The following is an 18,105-nucleotide window of genomic DNA, read 5'->3' on the forward strand; positions in this document are numbered from 1 at the left end:
ATTGAGGTAACTTCATCTAACCTTGACTCAAAATCGAAAGCAATTAAACACCTTTTTTAGGAAGGTAAACGTTAATTTTGCCTAACTCAATTGTAATGCATTTTTTTCTCCAAAAATACAAAAAAGTCGTCCCACTCCCCCTCTTCCTGCACCACCAGTCAAGGCATTCGCCTAAAAAGAAGCCGACTCGAAGCAGAGGATTCAGTAATTCTATCCAACTCAAAGGGCTAGATCGGTAATTCAACAATACCAGAAAAAGTATCGCCGTTTCAGTTTGGTGTAAACGCTTGAAAAATCCAGCCGTTGGCCCGTTGCAGATGGAAATCGAGATATCAGCTATGGTGTGCTGAAGAATCATAACGAGTGAGTTGAAAAATCAACCCCAGATTCTTCATTATTTTCCAAACAGCCCCTGTAGACCTTTTCCTCTCTGTTTCTCGTTCATTTCTTCTCTCCTTCACACTATCTCTCTCTCTTACCTGGTAAGCCCCTCTTTCTCTCTGTATATCTCTATCTCTATCTCTATATCCCTCCCTGTGTATAAGGCCATGTTTGGCGAGAAGGATCGCGCTAATGGTCTTCATGCCTGTGAGGATGAGGCCTCCCAGAGCAAGCTCACACGCCATATCTCTAAGCAAAACAAAGACAACCCAGAAGAGAAAATGGGTTTTACTGAAAAGGGTATAGGTTTTCTCAGAGAATCAGACATGGGTTCTGATGGGTTTCAATCGAAATCCTCAAAAATAGGAAACTTGGGTTCCCAGGAGCTGACTCTCAGCTATCTCTGCGATAGTTCCAAACTGGGTTTTCTAGAGAAAGAGTTTGCCGGGGCAAATTTGCTGACTTCCTTGGAGAAAGAGAGCTTTAAAGGTAAAGAAATCCTTGTTTCTGCCAATTCAAGCCAAGATCACAAATGGGTAGAGAGAGATTTCCTTAATTTGAACGAGACTCGGCTGAATTGGTCAAAGCGAGAGCTTGTGGAGGAGACTGAAAGAGAGCGCAGGGACAAGAAGCCAAAGCTCGAGACTTTGAATCTCTCTCTAGCCTTACCTGAGGTCTCGCTCTCTCTCACTGCTTCAAACGCCTTACAAAATGGTGACCCTCCAGCTATGCCAAGACCTAGCAGAAGTGTACAATCTTTGGCACCATCTACTAACAATACACAAACCACTTGTTCCAACGATTTCACAGCAGCTTCATTATCTTACTCTTATTCCCACCCCTTTTCCCACAACCCCAGTTGCTCGCTTACGCGAAATTCGACCGAGAATTACGAGTATTCGGTTGGGAAAGATGATCAAATTTGGAACTGTGGAGAAGGGACTAATGGGTCAGTTCATAGTCGGTTTAAGCCAATTGGAGATGGAGTCGCTTTGTCAAATCATGGTGGTGGGATTTACTCGTTGATGCAGAGTAATCGTAAGGATTCGTGTAATAACAGTCTTTATAGGACAACTAGCTCTGACAACCTTTCGTTTTTCCCATCAGAGTTGCCTGCTAAGCCTAAAATTGATACCCAGTCTGGGGATTCTAGAGGGAGAGGTTCAGAAAGTTTGAGAGGCTTGGAGGATGTAGATGGTGGTGGGAGAGCCAGGAAACTTTCTAGACCGGAGAGAATTCTCCGCGAACTTATTTCGGAGTCTATACCTGTCATGGCTCAGATAATTCAGGAGCTTCCTGATGAAACACTCTTATCAACCAAGGAATACTTGAAGAATCTGATATCCATGCCTGAGAAGAAAGAGGAGTTAGTGAGCCTTCAAAACCGGCTCCATAGAAGGTCTGATCTTACAAAGGAGAATCTTGCTAAGTGCCAGAAAGACCAATTGGAGATTTTGGTTGCGGTGAAAATGGGTCTTGGGAATTTTGTATCAGGCAAAAACCGCCTTCCCACAACCGAGTTGGTGGAGATTTTCTCGTTTATGAGATGTAAGAATGTGAACTGCAAGAGTTTATTGCCTGTTGAGGATTGTGACTGCAAGGTTTGCTCTGCAAATAAGGGTTTTTGCAGTTCCTGTATGTGTCCTGTTTGTTTGAATTTTGACTGTGCTAGTAATACTTGTAGTTGGGTTGGCTGTGATGTTTGTGGGCATTGGTGCCATGCTGCTTGTGGTATTCAGAGGAATCTCATTAAGCCAGGTCCTAGCTTGAAGGGGCCCTCTGGGACGAGTGAGATGCAATTTCATTGCATTGGATGTGGTCACGCTTCAGAAATGTTTGGCTTCGTTAAGGATGTGTTTCTGTGCTGTGCAAAGGACTGGGGACTAGAGACCCTTATCAAGGAGCTTGACTGTGTTAGGAAGATTTTTAGGAGAAGCGATGATTTTAAAGGCCGCGAACTGCATATTAAGGCTGAGGAGATTATCTCCAAGCTTGGAAGCCAAATGATGTCTCCCTCAGATGCCTGCAATTTCATTATTCAGTTCTTTAACTGTAAGTCCCCAAGATTTTCGTCTTTCCTTTTCTATTTCAACTTTCATATTTATTCATTTACTTGCTATTTGTTGTTAGCCCTCATTGTAATTAGCTGAAATTTTAAAATGCATGTCTTGGACAGTGAGTATGGTTCTCTCATGGAGCATGAACTGCCTTGCTCATAAACTTGGCTTATTCCTTCCATGTTGGGAATGATCTCTTATAACTACTGTAATGAAATTATAGGGAGGGCTAGGGTCAGACTCCACCCAAATATAAGTGGAGGAGAAAAATGTGGTGAGGTGAAAGAAAGAGTACGTGGGAACAGTAAAGGGGACCTTGATTGGGTACTCTATGGCTCATATTCGATGGCTAGTGTAATTGGAACTATTTTGAAAAGAATACTCTCTGAATTGCTTAATTGAGGATTGTGACGGCTTCACCGCACGTTAGCTACTCTTTTGTTTTCTCTCTGGCCTTTTTTCTTCTTTCCTTTTGGTTTCACTGTCAATTCATCTCCATACCGCCTGAGTTTAGATATTGTGAAAGGTTTTTCTTGTGAGAAGTTGATAATGTCCAAGAATTGTGTATATTTTTGTTCTAACATGTCTGTAACTTAAGTATATGAGTTATTCAGTATCTATTCATGCCTAACTCTGGATTTTTTTTTTCGTTGTTAAATAGATACAGATGGAGTGTCAGAATATCCTGCTTCTCGCATATCCACGAAAGAGTTGGCAGTCACTCAAGCTAGCCTGAGAAAAGATGCAACTCCTTTTTCACAATCCGCTTCTTTACCTCCGAAATATGCTGCTTATAACACAAGTTCTAGTATACAATGTGATTTATTGTCAAATGATACCCGTCAGAATGACCTCAAATCATCCCTCATAAGCAACGAGGATGAGTTCCAGTTCGGAACATTACCAAAAATAGATGGGTTTGAGAGCTTGGAAAGCATAGTGAGGATAAAGGAAGCAGAAGCAAGAATGTTCCAGGGCAAGGCAGATGAAGCGCGGAGAGAGGCAGAAGGGTACCGTCAGATGATTCAAACAAAGACGGATAAGTTGGAGGAAGAGTATGCTAAAAAGTTTTCCAAACTGTGTCTGCAAGAGACAGAGGAAAGGCGAAGGAAGAAATTGGAGGAGCTGAAAATTTTGGAAAGTTCACATTGTGACTATTACAACATGAAGACTAGGATGCAAGCCGAGATTGCTGGCTTGTTGGAGAGAATGGAAGCAACAAAGCAGCAACGGGTGTAGTTTCTTTTGTTCTTTGATTTTTTTGTTTCTTTTGACAATGGTGCTAATTATATGTAGTTTATTAATGTTATTTCGATTTTTGGATTCTGCTTTTTATTTCTAATCAAAGTGAATGATTGTCTCAGTTGCAAATTTTTTTATTTTATCCTCCATGTCCTTGGCAATCTAGAATTTAGAAAAATAACCACCACCCTCGCTAGCTTCCAAGCATCTTAAATTTGACTCTATGGGCATCATTCTTTCTTTTTCAGAAGTCTTCTGCAGAAGCTGTTACTGTAATCAATTTGATGTGTACTTGTAGTTAGACCTGGCATCATTCTTTCTGCATATTCTCTCTCCTCCCTGGAATACTTTATGCTGCTGCTGCTGCTTGGATAGCAATGTTTGAGTTTGAGCTAAGCAATGCCGCACATTTGTTTTTCTCTTTGCCATAATGACATAACATGTGTCCAGATATCCTCGTCTTTTGCTACTATAAAATAAAACATCATATGATTATGTCTTGAGTATATAATATCTTGGCACCAGAAGATGTGTCTTGCATTGCATTTGTTTGTTCTATATCTTTGGAGGTAATGCGCCACCAACGACTATGTTGGCCAAGCAATAGATACTCATACCATCCCACAATTAGGATTTAGGACCATTGAGATGAGGTGACGCTGATTGCGGCTAGGATCATTTTGGTGCCACTGCCCTGCCCTCTTCCCACCTTTGTAAAAATAAATCAAAATTGGTTTGCAAAAACGCCATTTGTGATTGCAGAGTTGCAATAGAGTGCATACAATCCAATCCAATCCATTATCCACCCAAAAAGGACAGCCAGCATTATTATGCTAAAGTAAACTGATGCTGCGAGCTGAGACTAAATTATCATTAGATACCCACCTACGATCTACTTTCAATTATTTTGGTAATATACTTTGACAGATAGAAAGCAAGAGAATAATATTTCATTGCTTTCATTTGTAGTATACATTTAGGCATCCCATCTGGCTCACTAACCAAATCTTTTATGAATGTAGAAATGAAATAATTAATTAACAAATAAATAAAAAGGAATATATAGGTAGATTGCATGTTATTTTAACTGACAAACCAAAACCATGAAATATGACAAGCTCTAGCTAATTAATTAGTAAAGTCGAGGGAGGAGGACAGAGAGGCTGACGCTGGCTGCAAATAGAAAGATCAAAAGTCCAGTGAAGTTGATTATAAGTGTTTCTTGGGTGCGCCCTATGCTTAAGAAAAGGAACCTCTCCAGCAACCCTGCCTCGGCAGTGCATACTGCTAGCAGAAAGATGACCATGCCCACGAAAGTGTGCCATGGCACAAGATTTCCCCTTGCTGACGATTCTGCACCCGGAAACACATAGGCAAAGAAAGCAAACAACCACTACAAGAAAATAATAATAATTAATTGGCTAATAATATTTGTTGTATAGGCAAGGCATCGACAGTAGGAAAAAAAAAAAAAACCTGAAGACCAAATAAAGAGATGGTGATTATGCCGAGCCAGGAATGTAAGGTGAGCAAATTTGGAATTCCCGATTCATGATTAAACTTGAAAGCTGCATAAATCCCCAAGATTATAGCCACCAGAGCTAGAAAATGCAATATCAGGTGCACCATTTTCTGTGTGTTCCTTTTCCCTGGGACTGTCTTGTATGCCATGATAGCTGCACTAATAATTGGCACCTAATCAGTCGTTAATTCAAATTAATTAATGCTGCTAACTAACAAGATGGAATCTTTTAAGAGGCACATATATAGATTATATAGAGGACCTCCTGATCAGTTCCATTACCTTCTCCTCCAATCAAAATAAACCCAATTACCATTAGAAGCGTATGAACCTGTAAAAATCAGAAAAAATGAATATGATCACATAAACTTAACATATGATGAGCATGCAAGATTTTGCTTACGTGAACAACGTACGTTTAAAATTTTCTCTGTGATGAAGGAGTTGAGGGCAAGGCCATGGCGGAAGTGTAGGAGCCAAATAAGCACAAGGGTTGTTATGGCTATAGCTAACAAATGGACAAATATTGTAACTGGGGTTGCTGATATCTGGTAGCTACGGCTCTTCGGCGCCATTATAATTAAGCCTCTGTGACGGTGGTTGTCTGTTTGAAGCAAAAGAAGGGACGGGGCTACAACCTTAATTAGAGTATTATGGAATGACGGGTTAGTACTATTTAACAACACGCGAAGAGAACCGGTGTTGGCGAAGGATGCAAATTTGATAAGATCAATGTGCAAAATTGAAGCTTTGCCGACAGTAAACAATGTTTAAAGTTAAAAAGAGAAGCCTTTTTGTTTGAACGAGAAGGATGCCGCCAAATATATGGAATATGGGAAACCGTCTAGCCGGCAAAACCTAAGGTGGCAAGCCCAAAGGGATGGAGAGGTTTGCCACTTTGTTTGTCACGTACGGCTAAGTAAAGCCGTGAATCACAATCATATGAAGCACAGAAAATACAAGTTCCATTGAAAATTGAAAGCAACTTTGAATCTTTTTTGTCCTTCCTCTATTTAGATCATGAAAGTTGCTTCAATCATGTGACCGCAAGTTTTTCCAGCTATAGGGTTTGCTGATTATAGCTTTCTATGACAATTAAATTGAATCACGTTTCGTGTCTATGTTTTAATTTTCACCACATGCATAATAGGAGCAAGGTAAGGTTAACATCCACGATTAAAACAGAGCCGTAATTAGTGCCATTCCTCTGCACTCTTAATAAATAATTAGCTGATTCATTAAGAGAAAAATCAGTGAGTTGAATTAAGTGTATATAAAACAAAAAAAAGAGAGTTATGATGCATATATACATGTTGCTTGGGAGATTGTGGCTCTCAGTTCCAATTAATACTCAGATTATAATCAAAGGAGTTACAATCGTATCAGCCGAGTAATCTTTTCCAAAGAGTAATGCTATTATATAATGAATTATGAATTATGTTATATAATGATGTAAGCAAAACCCCAAATACCCTCAAAGGGACAAGTTTAATGATCATTGTGTTGTGCACACAATGTACAAATTTAAAGAAGAAGAAAAAAAACAGCTGGATAGATATTTTCTGGGTAAAAAGAAAAATTGGAGAACGGGTTCAGACTGCTTTTTTCCTTTGTCTGTCTTTTGGTTCTTTTAACAAGCCAGCATACATACGTGTACACATATATATCCACTCGAACATATCTTTTGTTTTAAGGATGATGAGCGTAGGATAAAACGTGTTACCATTAAGCCAGTGCAAACTTTATAAAAATAAAATATGGTATTTATTATGGACTGATACTAGCTCAACCATGGAATAAAAAATAATTGAATTCATAAATCTATATCCATGTCACATTATATATATGAACCTTCATGTAGATCCGCTCAAATGATTCACGCCAAAAGAAAAAAGAGATACATAATTAAGCACACAACACACCAACCAATTAATGTGTGCAATCCAATAATCCATCTGTAAAGGCTCGAAAATGAAGAAATAATTAGGAATTAATCACACATAACGGGCAAGAGCAACAGAAAGATCAACGAAGATGCCGAAGAGGAGGATTGATAGTCCAGTGAAGTTGATCAGATTCGATTCTCTGTGAGATAGCACATGCTCAACCCCAAGGAATGTGGATTTTTGTGTCAAGCCAGTTAGAGCAGCACATATTGACAAGTACAGCAGCGCCCTCCCCCCACTCATATGCCATGGAACAATTCTGATCGCCGTCCGTTCCGAAGCTCTTGGAAACAAGAAAGTAGCAAATCCAAGCACCCACTGCCAATCAATCATGTTCAAATTAATTAATAATTAGCAAACTAATGTGTAATTTATGATAATGATATATAAAATATATGTACGTAGTACTTACCTGCAAACAGTACAAGATAAAGGTGGACAAGCCAATCCATGAATGGAGGGAATTCATGTCTCCTATGTTGTTCATGTCATGGTATTTGAAAACAGCGCATATCCCGAAGATTCCAGAACACAGAGCTATCAGGTGGAACAAGGCATGAACGTACTTCTGCACCTTGTGTGCCGACAATACCGTCTTGTATGCCATCATCGCTGAACATATACCAACTCGTATTAATATTAATCGAGATTAATTATATCCTATGCATGTAACATGTGTTAAATTAGCCTAATTACCTTCACCAGCAAAGAAAATAAACCCAAAGAACATGAGAAACGGATGAACCTGCCAATGCCAAGTTAAAACGAAGGAAGTTAAGGACTTTGAGTTTTACTAAAGCTAGCTCTAAGCTGTAAGTGTAGCACAAGAACCCACCATGAAGTAAGTAATTAAATAGTGGTTATATACAAAGGTGAAATTAATAAATCATTACTTACATTGAAAACCCGATCTGAATTGTCTGAATCATAGTCTAAACCGCCACGGTAATGCAGCAACCAAACAAGCATGAGTATGATGGCTAAGAAGCCAAACAAGTGTGCTCCCACAGTCAATCCAGAGGCTGACCGTTGGTACCTATAGGTTACAGTAGTAGTTTGCATTGCAAATTGCAATTAAGTTGACTAATTAATTAATAGGGAGATTAGAAGGGCGATTGATTGATGGGTTAATCTTGAATGTTTGGTTGCTTTTGATTTGGCAGTATTGTGTTGTGCTCAATCAGTTCAGTTGTTATATATAGATAGAAATCTCTTTTGAAAATAGTTTTTTAAACAATTACCTTCTTCTTGGGATTGCTTGCTCTGATGGTTTTGGAATTTTCTGACGAAACTTTGAACTTTAGCAAAGCATCACAAGGACAAACTAAAACCAGCTCTGATTGTACTAAGGTATTTATTCTGTCCTAACAGTTTAACAAACAATTATAAGAGAAAGAAGAAAACAGACAAGGCCTGGCCCTTGCTTGGTAAACTGGATTAGCTTTTTTTTCTAACTTACACACTTAGGCCAAGATTTCAATTGGGTCAGCCTGGCCCATCTTTTAAAACTGAATTAGGCCTCTGTATATATATATGCAAGAGATAGTCACTTGAAGGCCCAGCCCAACCTCTGAGTTATCAATCTAAACTCCATCAAATTGAATTACAGAATACAGGGCCATACTTACTGCTATGCTATGCTAGAATGAGGGGTTATGATGAGGGTCTCCTTAATAGCTGTTTAATCTAATGCAAAGTTATTATTAGACTGTTGGATTGTAATCCCTATTTGTAGAAGATCCCATGGGAAAAAGGTGCAAAAAGTTTTAACCAAAACAAGCGTTACCAATCCCTTTCCTGATAAAATTGGCCACACAAAATAAAGAGAGTGTGGAGACATTTCCACAATTTGCCTTGGACTCTGCTACAAAAGGGAAGACTAGTGATTATGTTCATGAGCTTGCATGCACTTAGTTAGACATTAAGGAGGACCACGCTTGCTATCTAGCCCCTCCCTCGTCCACCTCCACTAATACTTATGATGAAAAACCAAAAACTCGCACATACAATATGGAGGAAATAATTGAATTTCAGAAATGGGAAAGAAGAAAAAAAGGAGAATGGATTTGCCATCATTGATGCAAGCATTTTTCTGCCAAATAAATGTTATCGATTTGTTGCGTAATCATGAGTCGTGACCTTTTTTAAAATATAAATATTTATGTTTATATATCTGTTGTGGGATTAGTATAGAAATTATAATTAACTATGACACAGTTAGTGGTTGTCAGATAAGCATTCTTTTCCGAGCTTGCTTTCTCAGCATAACTACTTGATGGAGACTTGTTGTGCATCCTTCCATGACCTTGGCCTTTCATCTCACTTTTTCTTTGACGTTTTTATTTCGTTCCCACTACCTTTTTATTTTTTTCCTCCTTGAAATATGCTTTTCTTACTGAGAATATTTAGTATTCTAAGAAGCCAATTAGTTTACTTACTTTGGGCAGATTTAGGAAGGTGCTGCACAAATTTGTTTTGCACGTAAACGTATTCATATCATATTGAGTCTTTTATTGCTTTTAGGTCTTCTTAGTAAAAAAAAAAAAAAAAAAAAAAAAAACTTAATGGAAGTAATTTTCGCTATTTCCGAAGAATTTAGTTTACTGTGAAACGTACAATATCACAGAGTAGTGTATAGGAGGAGACCGGCTTTGGTTTAAAAAGAGATTTCTACACACAAATATCAAGATTGTAATATAGGGTTATTTCAAATTTCCAATGCATGAGAGTCTTGTAATATCTTTTAATTATTTGGGACCCTCTGGCCCACTCTTGACGTGCTCTATATAAACGTTGATATATATATATATATGTAGACCTTGTATATGTGATAGACGACGACAACAACACAGGGAAGGGATGGATCAAATTAACATCAGTGAGTGGCGTGTATTTTTGTTCGCATGTCTCTGTATATGAATACATCGACTACTTGACATGTTTGGCCATGCTAAAGTTGAGTAGGGGTGGATGATATTGATCTCATTTCTAAATATTCCTTCTTACAGTTGTCCAAGAAAATGACTTGCTAATCAAGATATATCAAGTAAATTATAACTCAATTAGTCAAAATACTATCTACTAATTGACACACACACATATATATATATATATATTATTTAGTCAACATCAGACATTATTTGACTGATTCTTTGAGTTCAAGTGACAACAAGGGAGGAACCTGCAGCTAAAAACCATGGCCAAGTACAGAAAAAGGTTAAAACTACCATATAGCATATAGGCTGTAAGTTATAGAAAGATGGATTGGCATCATTAAGCAAAGCAGCGAAAGGATGCTACATGGAGTTTGGTCAATCAGTGACATGAACTTGAAGGAACTGTATTGCGTCCTCAATCAAAAACAACGTTATGTTTTAACCGCCCCCCCAAAAAAAAAAACAAAAACATATTAAAAAAAAAGTGGTGCTGATTCTGACTTTGAAAAACTCCAGAGGCTCAATCATAAGATAGGTGTGAATAACACATGAAAAGAAGTTACAACAAGAAGTTGCAAATTTTATGAAATGATATATAGAAAAGTGAAGGATAGGATAGTGGCGAATGTGATTCAAATGGGGCTAAATTGCTAAAATCCTGAAATGAGATGAGACCCATCAAATCACCAACGTCCAAACCCCTCCATTTCCAAAAAAAACCCCAACTGTACTCATGCTTTAGGGTTGGCCATCAATCATCCTTTAGTTTACCACCAATTTGCATGTGGAGACCACCCACGTTATTTAACAATTAACCCATTTCATTACCATAAAGAGTTACATAAAAATGTAATATAAAAATAAAAAAAATAAAAATAAGAGTTCAACTAAACAAAATAAAAGTCCAATCCAAAATACAAATAATTTGCTAACAAGCATTCACCAAACCAAATGAAAATAGTTTAAAATGAGTAAGCCAACTGGAAAGAAATTGTCAAATAATGAGAGCGCATCATTTTAAGCTCCAATTAGCATCATGACAAAGAATAGTGATGTTGTACATATTTTTCTTGCGATATAAGCAAATTAACATTTCAATTTAGCATCTTGACGTGTCAACACTCAATCATTCATTAGAGAGAGGGAGAGAGAGGGCTAGTTACATTTTATTATAGATTTGTGCGTTTAACATGTCGGGAATAAATGATGTAAAACGGGCCTACAAATTTTGTATATACGAACGAATTAATCAGGTAAGTTGTTGAACATTGTGGTGCCCACCACACTGTACTCAAATTTATAATGTTTTTTTCTTTTTGGCCTCTTTCTGTGTTGGGTGGAATCTAATGATTTTGGTATATACAAGCCAGCCAGCCAGCCAGCCAACCATTTATGCAGTTTAGTATTTTCCTGCCATCATCATCATGCACTGTTCTTTTCTTAGAGAAGAAGCTTTTAATTTTAAACCTTATTTTGGACACCCAACGGCTATAACACAGAGCCATGAATTATTTTCTGTTATTTCTCTTCTATTGTTTCAGGTTCAACCTACTTAATGCTATATGTCTGCTATCATTTCAGAAAATGTTGACCAAGATAAATTGAAATATATTCTTTTTTATTATTTTTAACTAGAATACTTTGAAAACAGATCCTCAAATATCTCTTCCAGTTGTTGTGTTAGGTTTAAAATATATGTGTATTATTTAGATACTTTGTTTTTTTTTGTTTTTTTTTTTATTTTTAAATATTACGTACACGATAATATAAGTTTTTTCTTTCTTTCGTTTTTGCTGGACAGATAGCACATGCACAGTCAAACCCCAGATAATCAATTTAGGTGATTGTGTCTGTTGGTTAGGTTTATATAAACAATGCTTAACTCACTTAAATAGTCCTATCCCATAGAAGAGTGTTTAATTAAAATAAGGGTATCATGGGAACATATATTTTTGTTGGTGATCAACCAAGAATTCTTTGGCCTTTTCTACCACATCCATTTATAATAATACAACTTGAGCTAAAGATGTTTACGAGCAGACCATATCGAGTTAGCCAAGTGAAGATTACTCGATATGGTTTGCTCGTCAGAACCAGCCCTGACCCAGAGCCCAAAACTATTGAGGTCACCAAAATATGATTTTTTTAGCCTATATATTTACGTTAACCCAAAAAAAAAAAAAAAAAACCCCTCAAACCATCAATGCCCTAGAAGGAAGTAGCCGTAATCATTAATCACGGCAGCACAAACCTCTTTGAGATTCTCTAAGGAATTAAATATAAATTATATAATATAATATTTCAAAAAAAAAAAATAATGAAACCAAACATATGGAAACAAAGAGTTCTTAACCAAAATAAAACAAAAAAATAAAACAAAACAAACAAACAAACATTCTTATCTTAACCAAAAAAAATACCTGGTAGTGGCAGCAACACACATCGGAAGCTTTAGCAATTTGAAGGTCTTTTCTTTGTGTCATCCTTTTTTATAAATAGATATACAGTAGGATTTGTGTAAGAGACATATTTGTTAACTTATTTTTCTTTTTTATTTGATTTAGCAAAAAATTCAACAGAGATTCTTGTTCTTTACAATTGGAAATTTGAAGTTTCGAGTTGAAAAAAGGCTCAAAATTCAAATTTTACTATTCTTTGTTCATTAGTTTTATTATTATTGTTTGTGTTTTTATAAAAATTAAAAAAATGTTACCTAATAAAATTAATTTGTCGATAATTTTTTTAAAATAATTTTTGTTTTTAATTTATCTAAAAGGACACACTCTAGAAATTTACCTTAGAAAACTCAAGACCGGCTCTGTTGCTCGTAAATGTCTTTAGCTCAACTTTGATTATTGAGATCTTCTATAAACACAAGTCATGTCATAATCACATTATTACATAAATTGAAATTTATAATAAAGTTTATTAGTAAACAAAGGGAAACCCGTGAAATGATATTAAAAATAACTCTAAAACCTAAAATCTGTAATATGATTTATGCGGCAGTGGAAAAAACATTGACTAATTTGTTATGATCATTAAAATACTAAATAAACCAATCTTAAAAGGAAAAATATCACTAAATATAGAATTAGTTGGAATGTAATTCGTGATCTAAGACAACATTTTTGTTTTAGGACTAACCAACAGATATTTTCATTATAATTTGAATTATGAACCGTGTATTATATATTTGAAGATAAATATATGGATAAGTCATTTTCTTTGGTGTGGGGGTGTTTTTGAAATTTGGTAGAGAATCATAGTACTAGTAGATTGTGGGGTTGGGCAGCGAAGAAAGGATAAACCTAAAATCGGCGCTGAAAGAAACAGCCACCCACCCTCCATGTCCATTGCGTGGCAAAGGATACAGACAGCTCTTCTCTTCCCTCTCTACGCGAATAAAAGTCGCGGTTCCCTGAACCCCGTGACACGTGGTTGAGAGCCACCTACTGGGCCCCACCCTAATTAAAAGGCACAGACAAATCAAAGTCACAGAGAGAGAAAAGAGCTTAAATTATTGTTACTAGCTTTTATAGATGCGCTTCCACGTCTACGAGAGACTTTAAAAAAAATAAATAGATAGTTGTGTTTCATAAAAATAAGATTTATTATCTTATTTTTCTTTTAATTTTAATTTTTTTAAATATAAAAAAATATAAATTTATCATATTATCCTCATTTAATTAATAATTACAATTTTTAATATTTACATTAACTAATGATATTTTTTAATATTTTAAATATTTCACTATTTTTTATTTTTTGCTTTATATATATAGATTAATATATGTATATTATTTTTGGTTGTATATATGTACCTTTTTTTTTTCTATTTTATTTTGGGGAGGCAACGAACTGAAACTTCTGGTACCAAAAAAAAAAAACTTATGCAAGTTGTTAAGTGACCATTACACCCGTACCAGTTGGAATTATGAGGATTTTATCTTTTGCCAGATTCTCACCCGGATTAATTTTATTTTTAATTTATAAATTAAACGGAGAACAAGTTAGGGATGGAAGTAGCATTCATGATGGGGTAAATTTATGCACTCTACCAACCACAAATTTGATCATAATTAATGACGACAAAAAGGAATCTATATATAAGTTAGAGAGATTAGGTAAAACTTAAAAGTTAAGAGGAGGGTAATAATAAGTTGTTTTGAGTATGTTGTCCATCAAATTAGATATATATGAGCAGAAAAGGTCAACGAAGCTAATTTCTCCAACATATGACCAACCTTATCTGTACATGATATGATCTGCTACCATAGTCTTCTCGAACTGGGCCTGATCAGGTATACGTACATTGCCCTTCCTTCCAGTTCACACAACAGTTTTGTCTAAATTACAATACTGTACAAGATATGAGTTTTGTCTGTTGCTTATGAAACAGACTGTTCTATGGCCCACGCTCTCCAATCAACAATCATAGCCGTTGGATTTAATTGAATTGTCGTCATTGTTGACCCGGTCACAACCCCGAGATAAAATATCAACGGCTCATTTTGAGTAGTGGATTGGATGGACGGGTATAGATCTTACCATAGGGATAGGGAGCATCATCCTCGATGCACATTGGGATCTCATCTCATGTTCCCCAGCCATTGAAAATCCCTCAATGTCCCCTTTTACCCATTTGCCCATATTCTCATAAGGCGTACGATAGCGCCGCATATGCTCAGCTAACATGCGCTCATTTAACCGTTGGCGTCGAGGTTGAGTCATTTCCCATGCAGCAGCGCCAGGAGGCAGCAGTACACGTCTCCCCATAAAATCAATTTTTTTAACACTATATTTTTCTTTGCTTTAAACCCAATTATTAATAACCTAAGTATTTAATCTTGCGCGTGAAATGGGGGGCCCAATGAGGAATAGTGAACACGCCGTTTTCGACGGACACGGACGTTAAGGCAGCTTATGAGAGGGGTCAAGGGACTGTGCTTTTATTCACCTTGACGGGATTGACCCCGTGATTAACGGCGTTAAGGTCGGGGTCTTTCAGGAAGCCCTTGAATTACGCTACAATTCTCTCCCATATTGCTCTTTTTTCGCATTGGTTTCTCTCCTTTTTGTGGATTTTCGGTGGGGCCCGTAAACGGCTACTTGGGATTTGAGGTATGAGGGTGACAGGTGTCACCGTGTCACGTCAGCTGTGAAGCACCATTTACCAAGTGGGATTTACTATAGAGCGATGGGAAACCAATTTAACAAGCAAAAATTCTGTTAAGCCGCATGAACTTTTTGTACAAGTAGGTTATGTTAGTTGATCAATGCACAGTGTGTTCATTCTTTATAATCGAATTCAATTTTTTTAATATATATATATATATATATATTAGAGTAGTTTATAATATTATTTTATTCTAAAACCGCACTTCTTCTCCCTTTTATTGAGCTTACAGTATTATAAAATAAAATTATTATTTTTCAATCAGAAAAATCAATGTAGAGTGCAAGAAGACAGTCCCGATCTTTTGGACCACAGGAGTCTAAGAGATTGTGGTCACTCACCGTTAGATATTAATCCAATGGTTCAAAAAAGTTTCTTAAAAGGAGTGCAAAAGTGAGTGAACTGTTGAATTTACATCCAATGGTGAGTGACCACAAATCTCTTGGACCCCTATAGTCCAAGAGATCAGGACTGTGCAAGAATAATTAGCGTTTCATTATTTTCCTTTAATGGAAATTCGCTCAAAATCTTTTCCAAACCAAATGTACGTATAATCCCCATGAGCATTGACTGTGTCCCTGGGGCGTGTATATTCGTCGCTCAGCCACTGATTTTGGCCACGTGTCCATTTCCCTGGGCGCCGAAATTTACACGCTGGCCCGGCAATTGAATTGCTCATATGCTTCGACATTATTTACTACACTGCCACCACAAGCTTGTTAGTTGTGGCAAATCCGTAAATCAGTGCAGTAATTCGAGGGTACTTTAGGAATGAATCTGCACCAATAAACATGAAAAGGGGCGGCACCTTGGGCGGTTGGCTGATTGAGAATGCAACCGGCTGCTTTTCTTTAATTAAAGAAAATACATTTTTAATAAATAAAAAAAATGAAAGTGTTTAAAGGTGAACTTCTTTTTGCTGCGAAAGTCTAAATAATGATTATTTTTTAATCTAATGATTCATGCTTTCTCATGCCCACTGTTGTCCTCTACTTTAATTTTTTTATTCTTACTTTTAATACAATTATAGTTTTAGCACTTTATACCTCTTTGAAGAATGAAGACTTTCAAAGTATAATTTTGAAGCTATGAGTATTTTATTTTATTCGAAAGTCTTGGACTGAAGGGGGGAGAGGGAGGATGTATGTTGGGCAGTAATTATGTGGTTATCAATCTTCTCATATTATTACGCATATTTATTTATTAATATATATATATATATATCTTAGTCCATGACAAAAAACACATAGTTCAAAAAAATATTTGTTATATATTTTAAGGTAGGGGTGTGCATCAATTCGAAATCAATATAATTTAGTTAATTAGTATCTAATCCAATACAAATTGGACTCTGATTTTTTCAATACAATGCCATGATTGATTTTGATAATTAAAAAAGAAAATAATGAAATATGAAACATTTATCGTTAGGTTTAATCTAATCAAACATATTAATATATGCAAATGTAAAATATAAATAAAATGATACATAAAATTGTTTTGATTTTATAATATATTAAACATACCTCCATCAAATTATTTAAAATGTTTCAAACATTTTCAATTACAAAAACTAAGATGAGCAAAATAAGCATGAAACTAATTATCTTGGATTAGATTCTCACAAGTAAATTCGTCATCCGATCCAATCATGTTGGTTTTAGAAATTAAAAATTCAATCCAATCCATTAAATAATCAAAACTGATTAAAATTGGATTAAATTGGATTGAATCGGTCGATTCAAATTGCATTGAATCTCACACATCCCTAATTCAAGGTTGAATTAAACTCTAAAAAACTTATTAAATATTTTATGAGAGCATTTTTGCTCGCCACTTTAACCCAAGGTATATGGTCACCACTTTTCTCAACACTTGACACGTATCTATAAATATAAACATGATTATATAAATCAAAGTAAAAAGTTAACTATGGTTATGCCTATAAATATGTGTCAAGTAGTAAAAGGGGTGATGAACATATACCTTGGATTAAAATAATAAGCAAAAATATTTTAATATTTTATGAGATCAAGAATAACTGTTTGCCAAAAAGCGACGGATTTACTAGATGAAATGAATGTTGTTACAGCTGTTTTTATTTATTTATGAGCATTAGAGTCTTTCTTTACCAAACCAGTAAACGCGTAATTATAATTTCATTTATAACAATCACCAACCCCTACATACAAACAAACCATTGCAAAACAGAAAAAAGAAATTACCCAGAAGGTGGATAAATAAGAACATACCACCATCACCAAAGATTATTATTTTTTGTAATAAAATTGTATATAATTTGACTAGTTTATTATATAGTTTATCTCGAAATTCTTTTGTGTGGGTCAAAATTTTATGTGTATATATTTTGGGTTCAGTGTGGATTGATGACAAAACATATCACCTATATTTATATCGCATACACAAGGCATTATTGAAGAAAAAAATTTAGGTAATCCAGACTTCAGTCAAATATTTAATAAATTCATAGATTCGACATATTATAGTGTTATAATCTATTACTTTAAATTAAACTAGTCTTTTTGCACGTGCTTCCGTACCAGTGAGAGTTTTTTTTAATTTATAAATTTATAAATTAAAAATTTATTTTAGAATTAAAAAAGATAATGGGTAGTTGTGTTCCATAAAAATATGATTCATTATTTGATTTTTTTTAATTTTAATTTTTTAAATATGAAAAGGTGTGAATTTACCATATTATCCTCATTTAATTAATAATTTTAATTCTTAATGTTTGGATTAACCAATGACATTTTCTGGTATTTTGAATGTTTCACCATTTTCTGTCTTTTGCTTTATATATATATATATATATATATAG

The 18,105-nt window shown here is 35.5% G+C and overlaps 2 protein-coding genes across 2 annotated transcripts; one reads left to right on the forward strand and one right to left on the reverse strand.

The window, feature by feature from the left end:
• LOC18789922 (protein OBERON 3) lies at positions 289–3,816 on the forward strand. Its single transcript, XM_020567621.1, has 2 exons — positions 289–2,433; positions 3,100–3,816. Exons 1-2 carry the CDS (start codon positions 549–551, stop codon positions 3,675–3,677), a joined length of 2,463 nt encoding a protein of 820 aa, XP_020423210.1. The 5' UTR covers positions 289–548; the 3' UTR covers positions 3,678–3,816.
• Positions 6,986–8,313, reverse strand: LOC18793490 (probable transmembrane ascorbate ferrireductase 3). The gene is made up of 4 exons (XM_007223436.2): positions 8,046–8,313; positions 7,845–7,893; positions 7,561–7,760; positions 6,986–7,466 (listed from the first exon to the last, which is right to left on the reverse strand). The coding sequence occupies exons 1-4, from the start codon at positions 8,208–8,210 to the stop codon at positions 7,197–7,199; spliced, it is 684 nt and encodes a 227-aa protein (XP_007223498.2). The 5' UTR covers positions 8,211–8,313; the 3' UTR covers positions 6,986–7,196.

This window comes from Prunus persica, chromosome G1, assembly GCF_000346465.2.
Source record: "Prunus persica cultivar Lovell chromosome G1, Prunus_persica_NCBIv2, whole genome shotgun sequence".
In the NCBI taxonomy this organism is placed as follows: domain Eukaryota; kingdom Viridiplantae; phylum Streptophyta; class Magnoliopsida; order Rosales; family Rosaceae; genus Prunus; species Prunus persica.